The sequence below is a fragment of the Humulus lupulus genome, chromosome 3, assembly GCF_963169125.1.
Source record: "Humulus lupulus chromosome 3, drHumLupu1.1, whole genome shotgun sequence".
NCBI lineage: Eukaryota > Viridiplantae > Streptophyta > Magnoliopsida > Rosales > Cannabaceae > Humulus > Humulus lupulus.
This window is the reverse complement of record NC_084795.1, coordinates 181,237,503-181,258,984: the sequence shown is the minus strand read 5'-3', so window position 1 is coordinate 181,258,984 and position 21,482 is coordinate 181,237,503. Positions and strand designations below refer to the sequence as shown.

At 41.9% G+C, this 21,482-nt stretch overlaps 1 protein-coding gene across 1 annotated transcript in view; it reads right to left on the bottom strand.

Annotated features, from left to right (window-relative positions):
• Positions 1–18,905: 18,905 nt before the first annotated feature.
• The window catches only part of LOC133825250 (uncharacterized), a 30,859-nt gene continuing 28,282 nt past the window's right edge, over positions 18,906–21,482 (bottom strand). Inside the window, exon 4 of the mRNA XM_062258216.1 lies at positions 18,906–18,944. Coding sequence (XP_062114200.1) covers positions 18,906–18,944 — 39 coding nt within the window. The remainder of the gene's footprint in view (positions 18,945–21,482) is intronic.

Below are 21,482 nucleotides of genomic sequence, written 5' to 3'. Positions count from 1 at the left end.
TAAGTGTCAAGAGGTAAGCGGTAAATATTAGAGACACTTGGGGAATTAGTGAGAATTGGGTGAAAGGACCAAAATACCCCTAGGTGGATTTAAAGACTTAGGATTCATGGGAGGGTATTGTGGTCATTTGGCTTATAAGGGATAGGAATAACTTAGGCTTTATGCCTTAGTGGGAAGAGTAGAAAGGGCTGGAAATGTTCTGAAGGAAAGAAAAGAAAGGAAAAGAAGGAAAGAAAAAGGGAAAGAAAGGCAGGGTCGGTTTGCCATTTCTCCAGCAGTTTTTTGAGGTCTTTTGGAGCAGAAACTCAGGAGGAGTTTGGGCAGGAGCTAGAGGCTAGAATCCTTGTGTTAGCTTGAGAAATTGGCAAAGAAATTCATCCACTTGAGGTAAGACTTTGAGGTTTTCTTATGTTTTTGATGTTGGTGTTCAGCCAGTTTTCTAAGCAAGGTTCTGTGGGAATCTTAGGGAGTTGAAGCTGGGAATTTGAGGAGGTGAAGGCTAAGAAAGGGTGGAAGATAATTTCAGCCAAGTTCATTCATCAGAGGTAAGGAACTTTAGTTTCAAGCTTTGTGATTTCTATGATTTTGGCTGAGTTTCTGAGTTTTAGGTTCAGTTATGGTGAAATCTTGGATTAAGGATGCATGTGGTTGAGTTGTGTATGGTTAGGATGCTTGGGATGAGTTAGACATGTTAGTAGGCTTGTTTTTAAGTTTGGGTAAAGTGCCTGGGACGGCTAGGCCGTAGGTGTTTAGCCTAATGATGGCCAGTTTATATACTTGGTGTATGTTTTGCATATGTTATCTGTTTGTGGGTTTTCTTGCTGGGCCTCGGCTCACAGATGCTCTGTGGTGCACGTAAAGGCAAGGAGAAAGCCAACCAACCATGAGTATAGCAGACATGTAGCAGCGTGTACATGTTTGGCCTGCCTGGCTGCCACAGCCAGTGGTTTTTGGGAGATGATTGTAAATAAACCAAGATTTTGTCGTTTAGTCGACGTGGTTCAATTTATATGTTGTAAATATTTCTAAACTGTATTTTGGGATCCCAAGTGTTAAACTTTTATGATTTTCAATGAAATGGAGTTATTTCAAAAGTTTTTCCTCTGTTTATGGCTTAATTACACTATTTGACCTAAAACCTTGATTAGCGAGTTGAATGCACGCCTTTAAACTCACTTAGTAACGGCTCTAAGGAAGTAGGGCGTTATAGGCAGTCCTTCTTTAAGTGTCCCACACTTCTACAGACGAAGCAGGCCTTCGCCCGACATTCCCCAATATGGCTTCTCCTACACCGAGTACACTTCGGGAATGCTTTCTAGGTTTCACCACCACCCTGGCGGCTCATCTTTATGCCTCGTGGCCTCTTATCTAGCCATGGAGCTGAAACTATATCTACAGTCTTTCTCTTTTGGTCACTAGGGCCTTCGCCCCTACCAAAGCCTATAAATTGAGGTCCAAGCCTCCTAGAATCCCTTATGGCCGCATTCTCATGCTAGATCTTGTTCTCTGCACTCTTAGCTATAAGCGCCTTCTCCACAGCCTGTGCATAGGTAGTCATCCCTGATACAGTAGTAATACGAACATTCTGGGCTATCATACGCTATAGCCCCTGGAGAAACCTCTCTCTTCTGGTCCCGTCAGTGGGCACCAGAACTCCGAAAAACTTTGCCAATCTGTCAAACTTCAGGGCATAATCAATCATTGTCATGTTACCCTAAAGTAACTTGCTGAACTCTTTAGCCTTCACAACTTTAATTGCATCATTGTAGTACTTCTTGTTGAACAAAGTTCTGAATTCTTCCCATTCCATGGTGTTTACTGACCTGGTCTGGGATACCACCTTCAACCATATTCGGGCTTCCTCCCAAAACATGTAAGTGGTGCAGGCCACTCTCTCATTACCACCTACCCTCATAAAATCTAGGATAGTGGTTATCATAGTCATCCATTACTCAGCCTTCAATGGGTCTGAGCTTCCCTAAAAAACTGGAGGGAGTTGTTTCCTGAACCTCTTATACAGGGGCTCCCATCTATCTCCCACTGCCGGGGGTGGTACTACCGCTGGCACCTCTGGTTGTGTCACTACCGGTACTGTGGGATGTGGGTTCCCTACTGGAACCTAATGCTGTCTCAAGAGGCGGATCTCATCCTCCTGCCTCTATAACCTAGCTTCATATTAGCAAGCACTTGTTGCCAATTTTCTAGAGCTAGTGGTGGGGCTTGGCCCTGGTTATTCTCTACCATGGCCTACATCTCTTGGCTAGCCAACCCCTCTGACCTTCAAGGAATCATACTAATATCTAACCCACTCTACAGTGATCAAATCGACCATTAGGTAAGTGATGATTATACCTCTTGCCGCCTGACGGTCCAAGACCGAACAAGCAAATAGATGCAAAATAAGCATGTTCAAGCATTTATACATGTATAACAATTCTAATGAACATGTTCTATAATCCCTGCCAATATCACAGTACTAACAAGCATTTCCTTGCATTCATAAGCAATAACAATGCTAATAAGCATGTTCTTTATCCTTCATACAACAGTCAAGAGACAGGCCCTATTAGAATATCTCATGCTCCCTAAACAGGCATGTAGATAAGGCACTTATATCCTATTTAAGCAGTTAAACACATAATCACATAAATTGTTACCGAACCTTGAGTCGAGCTTGCCTTTAGTGGCGAGTGTACATGTCCGGCCAGTCTTCAGGATCCCTTAAACCTTGGCAGCTCTAATACAAAGTTGTAACGTCCTCCTAATCCAGGACCGTTACACTGTCTACTTTAAATAGTGTTAGACTTGCTAATAAAGTCATTTGGTTATAAACGTGTAACTAAGGTTAATGTCAAGGGTTAGGGTTAAAAATTTTGGTCAAAGGAACCGTTGACTTTTCATTAAAGAGTTTAATACATACATGGGATCCCTAACATATTACAAACATAAGTTTAAGAGGGTATATATAAGTCAAAAGTACAATCATCCGACCTAAGCGGCAAAATCAAGGATATGACCCTAGATCCTCTAAGATATCCTAGGCCGTGCTGGACTAGCAGCCGCATATGTACACACCACCACTGAAGCTCTCCAACTCATGGCTGGTTTAGCTTTCCTTTTTCCTTACCTACACCACATAACACCCTTGAGCCAAGGCTCAACAAGAAAACTTAAATATGAGCATGAACAGTAAATACATATTCTGAATACTTATTTAGCATGCCCAGCAGTAATAACCTACTCATGCATGCATACAATTAACAATAAATGACCACCATGTAATAACGGGGGCCCGCTGCCCTAAATAAATAATTGATAAGTCATACTGTGGCCCAACGCCCAAGGATCTGGGACTAATGAGTCACCCTAGGGGCCCGTGCCCTATCCTCTATATCACCAACCTTAGAGTTGGCCCAGAGTACCTGAAACTTTAATTTTCCATGACCATTGGGTCGGACAAGCGTATAATGCGCTTTCGGTTAGGCCTAACCATATCGACCAGAGCTCAGCAAGCTATTGCCACCCTTGTCTTATAAGCCAAGGCTTTTTCAATCAAATAATGCATGCAATCACACAACTTTTCACAGTTATCCTAAAGCAGAGAATTCACGAATGCTTAATCAGTTAAATACAAAGATATTAATAATCACATTAAACAACTAGATAAACAGATAACCAACTACTGATAAGCATACTTCAGATAGTACAAGTATGCATACATATAAATCATGGTATGTTAACCAATCAAACACAAACACATTAATAGCCATGTTCCTTAATAGGTTCGAGCCCTACCTATGCAACAAGGCAAGAATTCATTAAACAATTAATCAGACATATAGCATTCAAGAATAACCTAATTTCACGTTCATTCTCACGAGTCGAGCCCTACCCATTCATAATTATAATCAACAACTGGGCCAAGCCTTATTCACATATATCACGTATTGGGTGCAGTTTTCTTACCTCAGGTCCGAGTATAGCGTAATAATAAGAACGACCCTCAAGCACGATCTTGGTTCTGAGCCTCTAGCGGTAATCTAGTCACAACCTTAATATAGGATCCCATCAATAACAATCAAATAAAGGCTTCCCGACCGAGTCCTAGCCTTCGGGACGTCGAACTCTACTAAACAGGGTAGTAGAATCTATCCTAAGCCCTTAGGTTTGAATTCCTGTTACTCAAGACCTAAGGTGGCCAAAACAGCCCAGGTGCACCGCGACTTGCCCCTAAGGGCCGCAGCGCGCCTCCCAGGTCAAAGAGCCCCTCCTGCTTGGAGACAAGATGCGAGCCACGACTTGCCCTAGAGGGTTGTGGTGCCTCCAAAGCAGAAGCCCCCCACCTAGCCATGGGTTCACTTGGGTCGCGGCGCCCCAAGAACAGGGCCGCGACCTGACCCTACAAACCCAGAATTCCTCTATTTTTTCCAGCCAAAAACCTACCAAAATCTTCCCAAATGATTCCTAGAACTATAATTCAATCCTCAAAACAATATCAGCAAAATACCCACAACAAAACCCAACCTAAAACTTAATTAAAAACCCATCAAAACTCACAATCCATCACTTGAGCTATAAAGCTCAAGAATACCTAAAGAACACTAAGAAACCATAACAAAATTCATCTAAAACAAGGGTTAGAGCTTTACCTCAGCTATAATTTATGTCCTCGTAGTTGTAGCTAATCCAATCCCAAGTTCAAGCCTTCAATTCCCAAGCTTTTAGCCAAAAATCTACTTAGTTTCTCAAGAAATTCACTCAAAAGTTTAGAGAGAATGAGGGAGAGAGGGGGAGTCGGTGGGGAGAGCTGAGTGTTTGAGTGTTTTGTTTTCTTAAGGTTCAAGTAACTTATGCTAATCCCAAGGCTCGGGGTACCAAAAATGTCCTCGAGGGAAAAATGGTCAAAATCCTCGATATTCCCTCATAATCTCGCTAACTCCAAATATATCCTCAAATATTTATTCGCGTTACCCGATAACTCGGTAATGTACTAGTTAACCAAAGTACCCATTGACTCGCTCCGAGTCGAGTATTTGGTCCCGTTGTGACTTTCCTGCTAACTTGCTCCCTAAGATTGTCTCATGCCGAGTCACCCAAATAAACCCACATTATAATGTGGTCTCGCACATATATCACATATATATGCCATTATGCCCATAACGGGCCAAATTACAAAAATTGCCCTTCTAATAAGAAATGGGCTCATATGCATATTTAATACACCTAAACATGCATATCTAGTTATATTACCATACAACTCATATAATAACATAATTATACACAAAAATATCTCACATAAACATATAATTCCATTATTTTCCCTCCTGACCCCTTAATCAAGGCCCTAAGCCTTATTAGATAATTTGAGACGTTACAGGGGCAATGTACATATGTAGTCTGCTCGACCATCATGGCCGAGATATCATAGAGGAACTAGGGTTGGACCCTGTTTTGCCGCTTAGGTTGGCTTCTTTTGTAATCCTTGAGTTGTGAATGACTTTTAGACTTTAATTTTTTGGATCCCATGTAAAGACTAATTTTTTTAATGGAAATGTTTATTCCTTTGACCAAGATTTTTAATATTGAACCATTAGTTACCTAATCACATGTTTTTGTCTAAATGACTTGTTTAGCGTGTCCAACACTAGTTTAAACACACATCGTAACAGTCTCTGATTAGTAGGGCGTTACACGATGGGAGTAGTTATTTCCTCTCCTCCCTGTTCTTGCCTCATACTCTTGATAAAATGTACATCGGACCTTGCTTGTGCCATGCAACTGAGCACCTGTAACATTATTTGCACCGTTTCTTCCAACTTCTGGTTTTTAGTGCGTAGGTGATCCATCTCTCTCTCATTGGCTCGAATTCTGATTTCCTCAGTGACTTTGCGGTCTAATCTCTAGGGGTTTAGTTCTTATGAGTTCATACCTCCATGTACCACCATCGCCATGGGTTCTCGTCTCCTTGATGCTCCGCAGAGGGAGGTATTGTAGCACTCTCTCGCCTCCATCTGCTTTCCTCTCATCCTAGCTATTCCCCAGGAGTTAGGAATTTAACGAATAGGTGGTATATAGAGGTTACTGCCGTCAATTCTCTTAGGGAGGGTCTCCGTGCAATCCACTACAATAAAGATTACCATGACGGTGGTCTGTCTGGGTTGCTCTCCCATAGTGAGGGCTTGCTCAATTGTCCCCAAGGGTTGTACCGAGTTTCCAATAAATCCACATATGGAGGTGTTACAAGGCTTTAAGTTCCTAATGCCCAAGCCCATGTTCTCTAAGCAAGGCGATACAAGATATCTACAGACTTTCCATTATCCATAAGAACTCGGTGCACTCTCATATTGGCCAGTTGGATGGTCAGTACTAGGGGGTCGTTTGGGGGGAATGCACCCCTCATGTGTCTTCCTCTGTGAAGGTTATCAAATCACTTTCCCCTTTAAAGCTTTTTGGGGGTCGTTGTTCCAGGCTCATGGTGCAAGGGAAGGGGGGACTCCACCTAGCTTCCCTGACATACTGGTCTCGCTCCTTCCTTGACTCTCTTCCAAACCCTAGACCTCCAAAGTCCGTTCTTACCTCTCCTTGCACCTCCAGGGATTGTTCTTGGGCTCGCGGTGAGGTTGGCCTTTCATCTGGTCTTTGGTTCTCCCTTCGGACATACCTGCCTAGGTGCCCCCTGCGTATGAGTTCCTCAATTTCCACTTTCAAATGGGTACACTCTGCCATGGTATGGCCAACATCATTGTGGTATTGGCAATACTTACTAGTGTCCCTTTTGGATCACTCTCTCTTCATTGGTGGGGGTCTCTTGAAAGGGACCTGATTTTCATTTGTGAGGAAGATACCCTAGTATCTGTCAGGTTTGTATGGTGTTTGCCTTCGTACGCTCTCTTCTTCTTTGCACCATTTGAACTTTCATGGGATGAGGGCTTGGATAGGAGTTCACTTCTTCCTGCCTCAAGTTTCTCATCACCATCTTCAACGAGAATGTATTTTGTGCTCTTTCATAGAAGTCATTTAAGTTGGTGACCTCTTTTTTGAGCATATAATCCCATAGCTTGCTGCCTGGGCATACTTCGATCGTGATAGCCATCTGGAATTCCCCTTGGGTTAGGCTTCCTACTTTAGCTGCTTCCATGTTGAACCTGTGTATATAGATTTTCAGGCTTTCATCTTCACCGTATTTTATGTTTTCCAGACTAGTACCTGGCATAGCATAGTCACAACAACATGATGTTGTTGGAGAAACTCATCCAAAAATTGCTGCCAGGGCCTGATGGCCCCTGGTTTTTACCTTTTGAACCACTTGTAAGTGGCTCCTTTCAAGGTGACTGCGAAGCAATGACAGCTTTCCCTGCTAATGATTCCCCTCAATTTCATCAGGTTCTTGAAGGTGTCCAAATGGTACTTGGGATCAGTAGTACCCCCCGTATGGGGCCATGTGAGGCTCCTTGAAATTGGCTGGGAGCCTCTCCATCTTGATTCCCTAATGAAGGGTGATTCATAATCAAATTCATCATCATCCAAGTGTCCTCCTGATGCGGTAACTATCTTGCTCTGAAGGCTTCTCTTCTCAGAGTCTAGCTCTCATCTCCTCTTATTCAAGGAGTCTCTGAGGTCAGGAGGGTTAGTCTTCCCATTCCTACATCCTTAGGGTCGTCCTTACATCTAACCTTCTCCTATTGAGTTCCTTCCTTAGGTTAGGGGTGCTTCTTTGGAGGTGACTTCAGTCCCATTTCTATGACCAGCGTCGTCCCTCCGCTTTTGTTCTTGGGAGTACCTCGTTGGCCTAGACCCTTCCTGGTGCTTCCTACGGGGAGTGTTACTGGTTAAAAGTCGGGTCTTCCCATTATCCATGGGGACAATGGTCTCTCCCTTCTCACGCTTCTCATTTTTCTTGGGAATGGGAATGCTTGACTTCCCTGGCACTGGTTGTTCAACACCTCCTCCATGTTCTCTAGGGTGGTTTCCAACCTTTAATTCTTTTTGTGCAGCTCACGTATCTCATCCTCATAAAAGCGAGTTCTAGAGCTAGAACTCACGGAGTGCACCAGTAGATTCTTTCTGAGCCTATGCGTAGAGGGACTTGGGCCGTAGTGGCTAGAGCACGGTGCAGTCAGTGGTCGAGAGGGAGGGCATGTACCCAGGCCACCCACATGGGCGGCTGGTGGTTCTGGGGGACCTCTGTTAGGTGGGACAGCAGGGGATGATTCAACCTTCTCCTCTTTAGGGGCTGGATGTTCCTCCGGCATACCTCCATTTTCAGGTGGTGGAGGGTCTCTTCTGGAGACTCTTAGTTGGTCCCTGTCAAGGTGGATCTTAACATCTTGAGACATTTGCAGGCGTCTAGAATGCCTTGGCATTTCTTCTTGTCTGAATTAATGGAAGAACAACGGCTTGATACTTGTCCTTCCCACAAACGATGCCATACTGTTGATAGTAATAACTTGTCAACGGATTAAGGGCTGAAAACTCAAAGACTTAACAAGAAACTTATGAACTTAGAAAGACTAGTAGAAACTTAGAGAAAAATTGCAGAAGAACAATGGAAGAAAACTTGTATATTTCTCTTAGAATAGTCTGGTGTTACAAGAATTTTTCAACCCCCTTCAATGATGAAGTGAGGTCATTTTTATAGGTGAGCTTTAATGGCTCTTGGTACATTGTGGTCCCGAAGGGACAAAGAGCTACATATCCAGGCTACAAGTGATCATGGTGCAGGTGGTAGTGGTGTTGGAGGAGTGGTGGTCGACTCCAGTATGTGTCAAGGGTCTGTAAAAGTATTCCTACCTTGGTACCATGTCGTACCTCCACTACTTGTCAGGTACAAACCTCATAGGTGTGTTGGGGGTTCCTTACTATGTATAGTTCTTGTACTACCACTACTGACATGGAACAGGACTTGCGCGTGTATCTTTTGCACTGGTAGGAGAGCCTTATCAACTATACCACTTTTTTGGGTCGTATCCATGTCTTGAGTTCCTCAATGCTTGGCTAAGTGAGGGCACTTGTGAGTTGGTTTATAGGGGCATTATTTGAGAGGTCTTGCATTGGTGCTTAACGTGGGGGGGTCCCATGAGGTGTGAACATTCCTTGGTTCGAGGTGCCCCCTGAGGTGCGACTATCCCTTGACACGAGGTGCGTGTCTCGCGAGGCTCTATCCTCAGTGAAAGTTTGCAGTCCCGTGAGGCACCGCCCCTCCTAGGTGTGAGATTCCTTCCTTAGCACGAGATAGGGGTTTCCCAAGGTGCCACCCTTCCTTCGCGAGGTGCCTTCCTTAGTGCAACACATGGATCTCACGAGGCGCCACCTTCGGTGTGCAGCAGCAGTCCCACGAGGCACCGTCCCTCCTAGGCGTGAGGTACCTTCCCTCGCGAGGCGCCACCCTCGACATGCAGCAGTAGTCCCGCGAGGCACCACCCCTCCTAGGTGCGAGGTGCCTTCCAACAAAGTGCTTAGAGTCGCACAAGGTGAGGGTCTCACTTTTTGACCTTGTGGGGTATCAGTGGCAAGGAGGTCGCCTCGGGCGCATGTTAAATTTTTGGTGTCCTCACCTATTGATTCTATGCCCCCAATATCAAGTAATAAATACATTATAATATCTGAGCATTAATGTGTGTATAAGGAATATCTAAGTCTTTTGGGATCCTTCACTGTGCATCATGATTAGGCTTTTGTGAGCTGAACTGTAACGTCCCAATTTCCCTAATAAGCCTCAGTGCCTTGATTAGGGGGCCAGGAGGACTATAATTGAATATTATGTGCATGTTTGTGATTATATGAATTATGTGAGCTATATTATAATATTACTATATTAGCATGTTTAGGTGTGTTAAGTATGCATGTGGGCCCGTTTCTTATTACAATGGTATTTTTGTAATTTTGGCCCGTTGATGTCATACGTGAATATATGTGTTATGTGATTGAGACCACATTATTATGTGTATATATTTGGGTTATTCAGCACGAGGTGATCCTAGGGAGCAAGTTAGCAGTTTAGTCATAACGGGGTCAAATACCCGGCTCGGGGTGAGCCTGGGGGTATTTTGGTAACTTAGTACATTACCGGGATTTATCGGGTAATGGCAAAATAATTTAGTGATTATTTGAGGATATTGGAGATAACAAGGATTATGAGGCATTAATTATGATTAGCAGTAAGAGTGAAAAAAGATGGATTTGCCCTTGGGGGCATTAGATGAGTAAGGGTTTAGCAAAGGGTACGTTGGTCTTTTACCAAGCTTAAGTGACTTAGTCACTTGGAACCTTTCAAAGCAAAGAAACACAAAGAAACATAACTCTTTCTCTCTCTCACCCGTTGCCTTCTATCTCTCTCACTTACACTTGGGGGAAACTTTTGGATTTCTAGGAAGAGAAGCTTGGAAATTGGATGATTGAAGCTAGGATTGGAGTAGGAAACATCTCAGGGGTCATAATTCTTAGTTGAGGGTACCGCTAGGGCTTGGGACTAGATCGTGCTCGGGGTTGTTGTTAATTAACTTGTGCTTGGACCAAAGGTAAGAAAACTGCACCCAATACATGATTTATGTGATTAGGGCTTGGCCCTGTTGTTAAATATAGATATGATTAGGGATCGGGCTCCTGTAAATGAGCATGATTATGATTGTTCTTGTGATTGCTTGATTAAGCATGCTTGAATACTTTTTATTTGGATAATTGTTAAATGATGTATGCATGTATTCATTATCTGATTGAAAAGCATTGACTTATAAGTCAAGGGCAGCAATAGCGCGTTAAGCTCTGGTCGATATGATTAGTCCTAATCAGGAGTGTGATATACGCTTGACCGACCCAATGGTCGTTGGAAAATTAAAGCGCCAGGTATGCTGGGCCAGCTCTAAGGCCGGTTATGCAAAGGATAGGGCAGTGAGCCCTGGGGTGACTCTATAGTCCCATATCCTAGGGAAATAGGCCCCAGTATGACTTATTACTCAGTTATTTAGAGCAGCAGCCCCGGGGTGACTTTATGGTCATGTATTTAGGGCAACGGGCCAGATGTGACGCTACAGTCACTTACCTAAATAATATACATGCATGAGTAGGGTTATTACTACTAGGAATGCTTATTATGATTCTGTTATATGTCATTAACTGCTTATGAGCATGCTTAAGTTTTCTTGCTGAGTCTTGGCTCACAGATGCTATGTGGTGCAGGTAAGGGGAAAGAATAGCTAGACCAGCCATGAGGTGGAGAGCTTCGGTGGCGATATATACATATGTGGCTGCTCGACCACCACGGTTGGGGTTTCTCAGAGGAACTAGGCTTAAACCCTATTTTGCCACTTAGGTTGGCTTATTGTAACTTTTGAATTGTAATTAGCCTTTTAAAAGTTATTTTGGGATCCCATGTATGAACGTAAACATTTTAATGAAATGGTTATTCATTTTGACCAAAAATTTTAACCCTAAACCGTTAAGTATGTTTAGTTACACGTTTATGGCCAACAGGTTCGTTTAGAGAGCCTAACACTATTTAAAACACACAGTGTAATGGTTTTGGCTATCTAGGGCGTTACATTAACACTTTCTTCGAGCTGGATGTCGAAGAACTAATCTGAACTAACACGGGTCACGTTCAGAGTTTCACAAAGGCGATTTGACTATCGTGCATCTCGAACTAAGTTGTTGGCATAAGAGGCGATCTGGAGACTAACTGGTTGTCGTAAGTTGTCAAGTTTGACTTGAGCTGCTCACTCCAGAGTTAGTTAGATGTTCTATTTGTATGCTTTCTTCATACACTTGTCTGTCAGCTGTTCCCCGTGCTGAGTAATTCAATTCGTATTTATATTGGGGTACAACAACATTGTATCCAGTGGGAGCTGCTCTATAGCCGGAGGGCGTGATACTAAAACCAGTTAGGGGAATGGTACTGATGCCAACTGTGGGAACGCTACCGAAACCAGCTGTGGGAACGACACTTAAGCCAGTTGGTGGTGTAAAAACCCAAAAATATACAAGACCAAAATTTTGTAGAAAATTAAAAACTTTTGCTTTAGTTCATCTTATCGAAAATCCATATAAAAAAACTTTTAAAAGATTATGTGTGCACAATTTTAGTTTAGCAAACTGAAGTACAAGTAATTATCCAAAGAGTTATAATATAGTAATTATCCCAAAAGTCATATTGAGTTTTCAACTTTGTCTTTTCAAAATGGTGATCCATCAAAGCCATCCCCAGGTCGGGCGACATGTACATATCCGCAAGCAGACTCCGACGCTCACCATTCCATCTTGCTCTTACCTACACCATGAATGACTAGGTAAGTAACAAAGCTTAATAAGAATAGCCTTACAACACAAGTATACTAAACCTTGATAACGGGTTGACATAGGTTAGTTACCACTACCGGTCAATAGGGTATTGGATAAGTTCCAATCCTATCATACAATTTTCTCAAATAATATCCATATATCAACAACTAACACTTCGATTGTACCTAACAACCAATTTCACACATATAGTAAAACCTGCACTTAGAAGATCCCAGAACATTCATGATATATAATTACACAATTTAATTAATTCAAACAAAGACAAAGGATCCTGGCTCCAATCCAAATTCACTCTTAATGTTCTGGCTCCAACCCGGACTATATTACCGTTGCCCAGGCTCCAACCCAGACCATTTCATTTTTGTCCTAGCTCTAACCCAGACTATGTCTTACCCTTGTCCTAGCTCCAACCCGAACTATATTTTACCATGTCCTGGCTACAACCCAGAAGGAGTTACACCAAGGTTCTGGTTCCAACCCGAACGGTGTTACACCAAGGTTCTGACTCCAGCCTGAACCCACTTGCCATTAAGCCACAGAATGCATAAGCATTGCAAATATGGGTATCAAGCATACCCTGGTCTTAATGACCCAAACAAAATTAGTGTAATATACTACTACAAGCACACACTAGTATATTCATGTTATAGCCAAGAAAGGGAAAGGCTAACTTACCCGAATTCCTTAGCTTCTAGCAGAATCCTTAATATCATTAACTATTTTCCCCTTGGCAGTAACTGTAATTAATACAGTGTACTAAGATAAAACTATGGCATACACTTATAGCTAATATTCTATGATATTTGCACTCAATCAATACTCATATTGATTGAGTGCAACTAAAAGTGTGCCCACATGATCTTTTAAAAGTTTTTTTATATGGATTTTCAGTAAAATGAGTGAAAAGTAAAAAGTTTTATATTTTCGAATGATTTGGTCTTGTATGTTTTGAGGGTTTTTACAAGTGGTATTAGAGCACGAGTTGAGCCGATTCTGTAGACAAACCCACATGTAAATTCTGCAAAATAGACCAACACTCACTGTAAGTACTGTCTTTTCATATCTGTTTCATTTGCTTTCTTTTGTTTACCTTAATTCTATAAAGTGTTGGTTATGGAAGATATACCTGAGATAAGTGACCATGTGATAGAGATCCTACCCATGATCCTTACGTCTAGGGTCGATTACTATAGACTCTTTAACAACAAGAATCCTCGAAGCTTCGAGTACGATCAATGACATCAGCGTTCCGTTTGGCAATGGACGCAGTACATGATCAAAGTTTTCGATAGGGCCAACACACCTGAGAAACAGAGAATGTGGTTTGCCAACACTTGTCTGAGAGGTGCGGCCCAGGTGTGGTTCCACCACTGATGTTGGCATCTGGTTCGCATCACATGGGACGATTTCCGTATGGAGCTCAAGCTGGCGTTTGGGCATATCTCAAGGCTGGACGGTAGAGCTTGAGGAGCATCCCGAGCAGACGGACGAGCATACCAACGTAGAGTTAGATATGTTGATAGATGATCTAGATTAGGTTATATTGTGAGGGTCTTGTTGATATTTCTTATAAAGACCTTCCAGTCCTGCTAAATTGTAGGGATTTTGTGTAGTTGTAGCAGACAATTGTAGAAACCCAACATATAGTCAGGGTTCTCTTCTTTAGTGTTTATTGTTCTGCTGACTGAAACCTTATAGCATGATCTTTCGTGATCATTTTGTATTGCTAGGTTATTGCCTTGAATGTCATGACTACATGTTTTGAGTTGAATCGTTATTATTTTCCTTCCTTTTCCTTGTGCATAGGAAACTTGTATACTAAAAGGTTTTAAACATTGTTGTATAAAGACTCGCAATGGTGCCTAACACTCGAGCCAGGGGAGGTCGAGCTGTTAATCCACTAGACCCAGTCGAGCGAGCGGTTGTTGACCAAGATGTAGGTCGTGGCCAAGGCAGAGGAAGGGGTTGAGGCCAAGGGAGAGGCCGAGGATAAAGAGCACAGCCGTAACCAAATTTGGCAACTCAGATAGAGGATTTGAGAAGGACTGTGCAGGAATAGAATGTGGCAAACGCTGAGATGTTCGAGACATTGATATGGAGATTCCCGGAAGTGCCACACAACCCCACACCCCCAGCACCTCGGGAAGACGTTCCCGAACAACAAGAATTCCCAGTGCAAGAAGATCCACTGGTGGGAGCAAACCCACTAGCTGATGCATCTAGAACAGAACAGCTGAAACCGATCTTGAAATGATTTAGCAGGAAAAATCCACCTGTGTTTGAAGGAACTTCGGACCCCTTGATGGTAAAGGAGTAAGTCAGCATGTGAGAGAGAATATTTGACTTTGTGGCAGCTACCGAAAGGGAAAAGGTAATCTGTGTGGTGTATATGTTGAGGAAGGATGCCTGCATCTGGTGGGATATTGTTAGGAAGGGGCGTGACGTTCGACAGATGGAATGGGAAGAATTCCTGATCACGTTCAATGCCAAGTAATACAACCAGACGGTAATAGATCAAAAGGTGGTTGAGTTCGCCAACCTAGTCCAAGGGTCATCTAGTGTACAAGAGTACGTGTGAAAGTTTGACCAACTCTCAAGATTTGCTCCGGACCTAGTACACACTGAAGCCAACCAAGTACGCAAATTCATGAAAGGGATGAAAAGAGAGATAGCTCTGTTTGTGGACACCGGGAAGACCAGCCCGGACACTTATGATGAAGTCATAAAGTGAGCAATCTACCAAGAGTCCTAGTTAGTACAAGAAAATAAGGAGCCCTACAGAGCTAAAGAATGAGCATATGTTCCAAATGACCAAGGAAGATACTCTAACAACCAGAGCAGATCTTTTGGGAGGGTTGCATCTATAGGCAATCAAAGTATGGGGAAGACCAAGACTCTAGGAAACTCCCAGTTTCCTAATGGTGGAAATAATAAACGAAGGATGGAGACACCAAGTCGAAGTTTGAACTTCAAAAAACAGCCAAAGAGAGAAAACAACTATCGGACGCAGTGCAACAAATGCAATCGGGGCCACCCAGCCAAGTGCAACAACAACAACTGCTTCACCTGTGGAAGGCCGAGTCATTTCTCTAAGCACTACTCGATTCATAATCAGAAGGGAGGAAACGACTAACCAAAGCCAGTAGGAACTGCACCACGAGTCTATGCACTCACCTAGGGTGATAAGGGAGGTGGGACTTCTGACATGGTGTCAGGTTAGCTTCTGATTGCTAATAACTCAGCATATGAATTGATGGACACTGGTGCATCCCATTATTTTATTGCTACATCTTATGTTGATAAGATAGACAGAAAGCCTGAGCCTATGGCAAATGTATGTGGAATATCCTTACCTTTGGGGTAGAAGGTCGGGAGTTGACCGTAGATTTGCTAGTTTTAGATTTACATGAGTATGATATTATTTTGGTATGGATTGGCTAATGAAATACACGGCGGTGGTAAATTGCAAACGAAAAAAGGTAACTCTTAACCCATTTGGTGAAGAAACGTTCATGTTCCAAGGCACAACCTGCGAGAAGAATTTCACTATAATCTCCACCATGAAGGCTAGGAAATTACTGGACGATGGATGTATCGGCTACCTGGCAAACGTAATAGACAAGGATAGGGAGTCTAAGCTACCACGAATTGAGGTAATAGTGGTGTGAAAATTTCCGGAAGTGTTTCCTGAGGATCTTCCAAGGCTACCCCAAGATCGGGAAGTCGAGTTTGAGATCAAGGTAATTCGAGGAACTGCACCTATTTCAAAGGCACCATACCAGATGGCATCGGCAGAGCTCAAAGAACTACAAGCGCAATTACAAGACTACCTGGATAAAGGATTTGTACGACCAAGTCATTCTCCTTGGGGTGCCCCGGTACTATTCGTGAAAAAGAAAGACGACTCAATGAGAATGTTTATAGACTACCGCGAACTCAACAAAGTGACGATCAAGAACCGATACTTGTTGCCCATAATTGATGATCTATTCAATCAACTACAGGGAGCATTGGTATTTTCAAAGATCAACTTGAGATCCGGATACCACCAGTTGAAGGTCAAGGAATCGGATATTCCCAAGACCGCATTCCGAACTCGGTATGGCCACTATGAGTTTGTGTTTATGTCTTTTGGACTCACCAATGCGTCCGCGACATTTATGGATCATATGCAAAGGGTACTGGGTGAGTATCTAGACAAATTTGTGATCGTGTTTATAGATGATATACTCATATACTCATGAAACCAGGGAGAACACACTCAACACCTGGAACTTACAACGATTGCGTGAGAAAAAGTTGTACACCAAGTTCTCCAAGTGAGAATTCCTGTTGACTCAAGTGAGTTTTCTAGGACACGTGGTGTCAGGAGACGAGATTGTAGTTGATTCGGCCAAAATCAAAGCAGTGAAACAATGGAAAGCCCCAAAGAACGCACAAGAGGTCCGTAGTTTCTTGGGTCTGGCAGGGTATGACAGGCGTTTTGTGGAGGTTTTCTCCAAAATAGCTATGCCTATGACCGCACTGACCCAGAAGAACATCAAGTTTGAGTGGACAGACAAGTGCGAACAGAGTTTACAAGAGTTAAAAACCAGATTAACAAGTGCGTCAGTGATCACTATCCCAAAAGGCACAGAGGGTTATGCCATCTACAGTGATGCATCAGGTTAGGGAACCAGAGTCGTATTAATGCAACACAGGAAAGTGATCGCATATGGCTCTCGACAACTGAAAAGTTACGAGAAAAACTATCCAACTCATGACTTGGAGTTAGCCGTGGTAGTGTTCGCATTGAAGATCTAGAGACACTATCTCCATGGGATCCACTGCGACATATACATGGATCACAAGAGTCTGAAATATTTCTTCACCCAGAAAGAGTTAAACATGACACAATGGAGGTGGTTAGAATTGTTCAACGATTACGATTGCGATATATTGTACCACACAAAGAAGGCTAATAAAGTAGCTGACGTGTTGAGTCAACAACCAATGGCTTATGTAATTTCGGTGAAAGAAATACCGCAAGAACTACAAACTGATATATCCAAATTGGATTTGGAGATAGCAGTGAGAAGATTGGCAAAGTTATCCCTGCAACCCACGATCATGGAAGCTATCCAAGGGGGATAGCTTGCAGATTCGTGGACCCAACGACTGTTGCATGAGACTACGAAAGACGTGTGACCAGGGTTTCATGTCTCGGAGGATGGAGTGTTGGGTTTCAAGGGTAGGTTACGCGTGCTTGGTGATGAGGAGATCAAGAAACAAATCTTTTATGAGGCTCATAATACTCCTTACGCTATGCACCCGGGAACCACAAAGATGTATCAGGATCTCAAAAGATACTTTTGGTGGGTAGGAATGAAGAGAGATGTAGCGAAGTATGTGGGACACTGTTTGACATGTCAACAAACCAAGGCGGAGCATCAGCGACCTGCAAGGTTATTACAGCCGCTAGAGATCCCTGAGTGGAAATGGAAAATGGTCACCATGGACTTTGTTACCGGGATGCCACACACTCTGAAGGGGAACGATGCAATCTGCGCTATCGTGGATAGATTGACAAAATTTGCTTATTTCTTACCCATTAAGACATCAGATGGTGTAGATAAGTTGGCAAACTTGTACATTGCTGAGATAGTGCGATTACATGGGGTTCCCATCTCTATAGTGACCGATCGTGATGGACGATTTACCTCAGAGTTTTGGAGAAGAATGCAAATGGGATTGGGAACTAAACTCAAGTTTAGTACTGCCTTCCATCCACAGACGGATATCTAGAGTGAACAAACGATTCAGACCTTGGAAGACATGTTGAGAGCTTGCGTGCTGGATTTTTAAGGATCCTGGAGTGGAAAAGTCCCATTAATTGAGTTCTCCTACAACAACAGTTACCATGAATTGATCAAGATGGCTCCATACAAGCCACTATATGGAAGAAAGTGTCGATCTCCAATCCACTGGCATGAGACTGGTGAGAGGAAATGCTTGGGATCAGAAGAGGTAGACCAAGCTACGAAAGACATTAGATCAATCTGTCAAAGATCACAGACCTTTATAGATCGACAACGCAAATATGTTGATCATCGTCAGACACCATTAGAATTTGAAGTTGGGGACAAGGTACTGTTGAAGATAGCTCCACTGAGAGAATCTATGAGGTTCGAGAAAAAGGGCAAGTTAAGCCCTAGATACATAAGACCATTTGAGGTTCTAGAACGCATTGGGAAGGCGGCTTACCGACTAGCCCTACCACCCGCATTTTTTAGAGTTCACAACGTATTCCATGTGTTAACCTTAAGGAAGTATGTTAACGACCCCACTAATGTGCTAAGTTACGATGAACTTAACATAGATCCTCAGCTAAGCTATGAGGAAAAACTGGTCACGATTTTGGATTGGAACGACCCCATCTGTTTTGAGTTTCGGGGACGAAACTCTTATAAATTGTAGGTATTGTAACATCCTATGTTGTGAACACCCGTTAGTAGCCAGTTGGAGCCAGTGAAGAATTATGTGAAATATTATTTCAATAAATAATATTATGTGGAATTATGTTATTTTGTGAATTTTATAGCCGTTGTGCTAATTTGGTAAAGGGTTTAGGCCTATGCAAAGGCAATTGGTCTTGGACAGAGGAGCAAACCCTAATAACAGAAAAATCTCAGATTAGGTAAAATGAGGAATACCGTGGCATAAAAATATTTAGCAACTGGGACTGTACAGCCCAGCCAATAAAATTAAGAAAAATTGATTGAGGATTTAATTCAAATCTATTGGGCTTAAGAATGGAAATTCTTGCCCGAGCCTCTAAGGGCATTTTGGTCAATTTGAGTAAATTACCAAAATTATGTGTTATGTGACAAAATTTTATTTTTGGTCACATTTATTTTATTTAATTTAGCTTGGAGATATTTAAAAACAATAGGGTAAAAATTTGGTTAAATTTGGACAGTGAAATTACCAAAGGGCCCTTGAGTGCATTAGAAGTGAGTTAAAAGGAAGAAGGGCATTTTAATCATTTCCAAATGAGGAGAGAGAAAGGGGTGGGTGGAAAGGCTAGTCCTAGGGCTCTCAAGAGCTAGGACACCTATCCCTAAGAGAAGTGTAAGAGTCTTACCCTATTTACAAGCTAAGGGTGTAATAATTTTTCTCTCACAATTATTTTTCTCTCAAAAAAAAAAAAAAAGAGACACTCTCTCTTCCACTTTTCTCTCTCAAACCCCAAACCCTACCCCCTCAATCTCCACAGCTGTAACTCTTCCCTCTCCTAAAATCTAAGCACTCATCTCCCCATTGAAGAAGGAAGAAACTCAAGAGATATCTAAGCAAGTGTAAGTTTCGAACCCTGGTACATTCTTTTTCCATCTCCTTTTCTTTCAAACCCAAAATCCTAAGGGGTTTTACTATGCATGCATGTGATTCTAATATCCATGCATGGCATGGATCTTGTGTTCTAGGACTAAAGGGAAGTTTGTTCTAAGAAGAACTCAAGATTTGAAACTTTTTGATGTTTTAGTGAGAACAAAGGTAAGGATTTTAAAGTTTTGGTGATTTTTCTACTCATCTCCATCTTCTACACTAACACTCTTTTAAAAATAGTCATGTGAAACCTTTGGGGCTTGGTTTAAGTGTATAGAATCCAAGGAGGATGTTTGACAAGCTAAGGAATCTCATCTCCAAGCTAGAACTGCAAAGGTAGAGTTTTTGGTTGGTTTTTGAGTTGTTTTTGGTTAATGATGTTAGATCTGGTTGTATAGGTTATTTTGTTGGTTTTTGAAGTTATTTTATGCTTGAGGGTTAGATTGGTTGATTTGCATGCATTCATGTGGCTAGGGTTTAGATAGTTGTGTTTATTTTTGCTAGAATGTGTAAAAATGCATGCTGCCAAGTTTTCATGGTTTGAATTCCAATGGGTTAGATCATACCCTACTACTTCTGTTTGTGGAAATAATTTGTATGGTTGCATAGTTCTAGATGAGTACTTGAGTTTAGGCTTTGTAAAATAAAAAAAAGGTGTTTCAAATTCAAACCTAAGTTATGAACTATTTGGCATCTTGATGCAATCTGGAAAATTTCTTGGCAACATGCACTGCCCAGATTGTTTTGAATATTGAACACGTTTTACTAAGCCAAAAGCCATGAAATTTGGTAAAATGTTAGTTTAAATATGAATAAGGATCACAAAAAATGTATAGGGGAAAATAAAAAATGGTTATAGAGTAATGGTTTTACAAAGTTTGCCCTAATAATCTGAAAACGAAATTTCTGGGCAACAAACACTGCCCAGATTGTATTACATTTTTTAATGGGTTCTCCTATCCTAAAAATTATGAAATTTTGAGAGAAACTAAATTAAATATGAGAAAAGATCTTGGTAAAATTTCATAAATAATTGGGCTACAGTGTAAGAGAAATAAATTTTCAAAGTTACCATAAAATCTGGGAAAAACTTCTGGGCAGCAGGCACTGCCCAAGTTGATTTAAAAATTTGAATGCGTTCTTCCATCCCAAAAATTATGAAATTTTGAAAGGACGATTTTTCTCAGGAAACCATAAATTGATTAAAGCAGAATCTAGTCTTATGTGCTGTAAAGTGTATAAGAGAAATTTTAGTATAGAGTCTCTAAGATAACTTTAGTGAATGTAGCTATCATAGAATATTAGCTATACGAGTATGCCATAGTTTGATCCAAGTACAGTGTATTAATTACAGTAACCGCGAAGGGAAAAGTAGATAGCGGAGTTAAAAGATCCATCTGGGAACTAAGGACTCCAAGTAAGTTAGCCTTTCTCTTTCTTGGCTACAACATGAATATACTAGTGTGTCCTTGTAGTAGTAGATTACACTAGTTTTGTTTGGGTCATTAAGACCAGGGTATACTTAATGCCTACTCTTGCAATGCTTTGGCATTCTGAGGCTAAATGGTAAGTAGGTTCGGGTTGAAGCCAGAACCTTTGAATAATATAGTCTGGGTTGGAGCCAGGACATGGTAAGAATATATAGTTCGAGTTAGAGCTAGAACATGGTGAATATATAGTCCAGGTTGGAGCCAGGACAATGGTAATAAAGTCTGAGTTGGAGCTAGGACCTTAACGGTGGAACCGAGTTGATGCCATGATCCCTTACTGATGATTTAATTGCTTATTCATGATGTGTGTTATATATATTTGAATATTCTGAG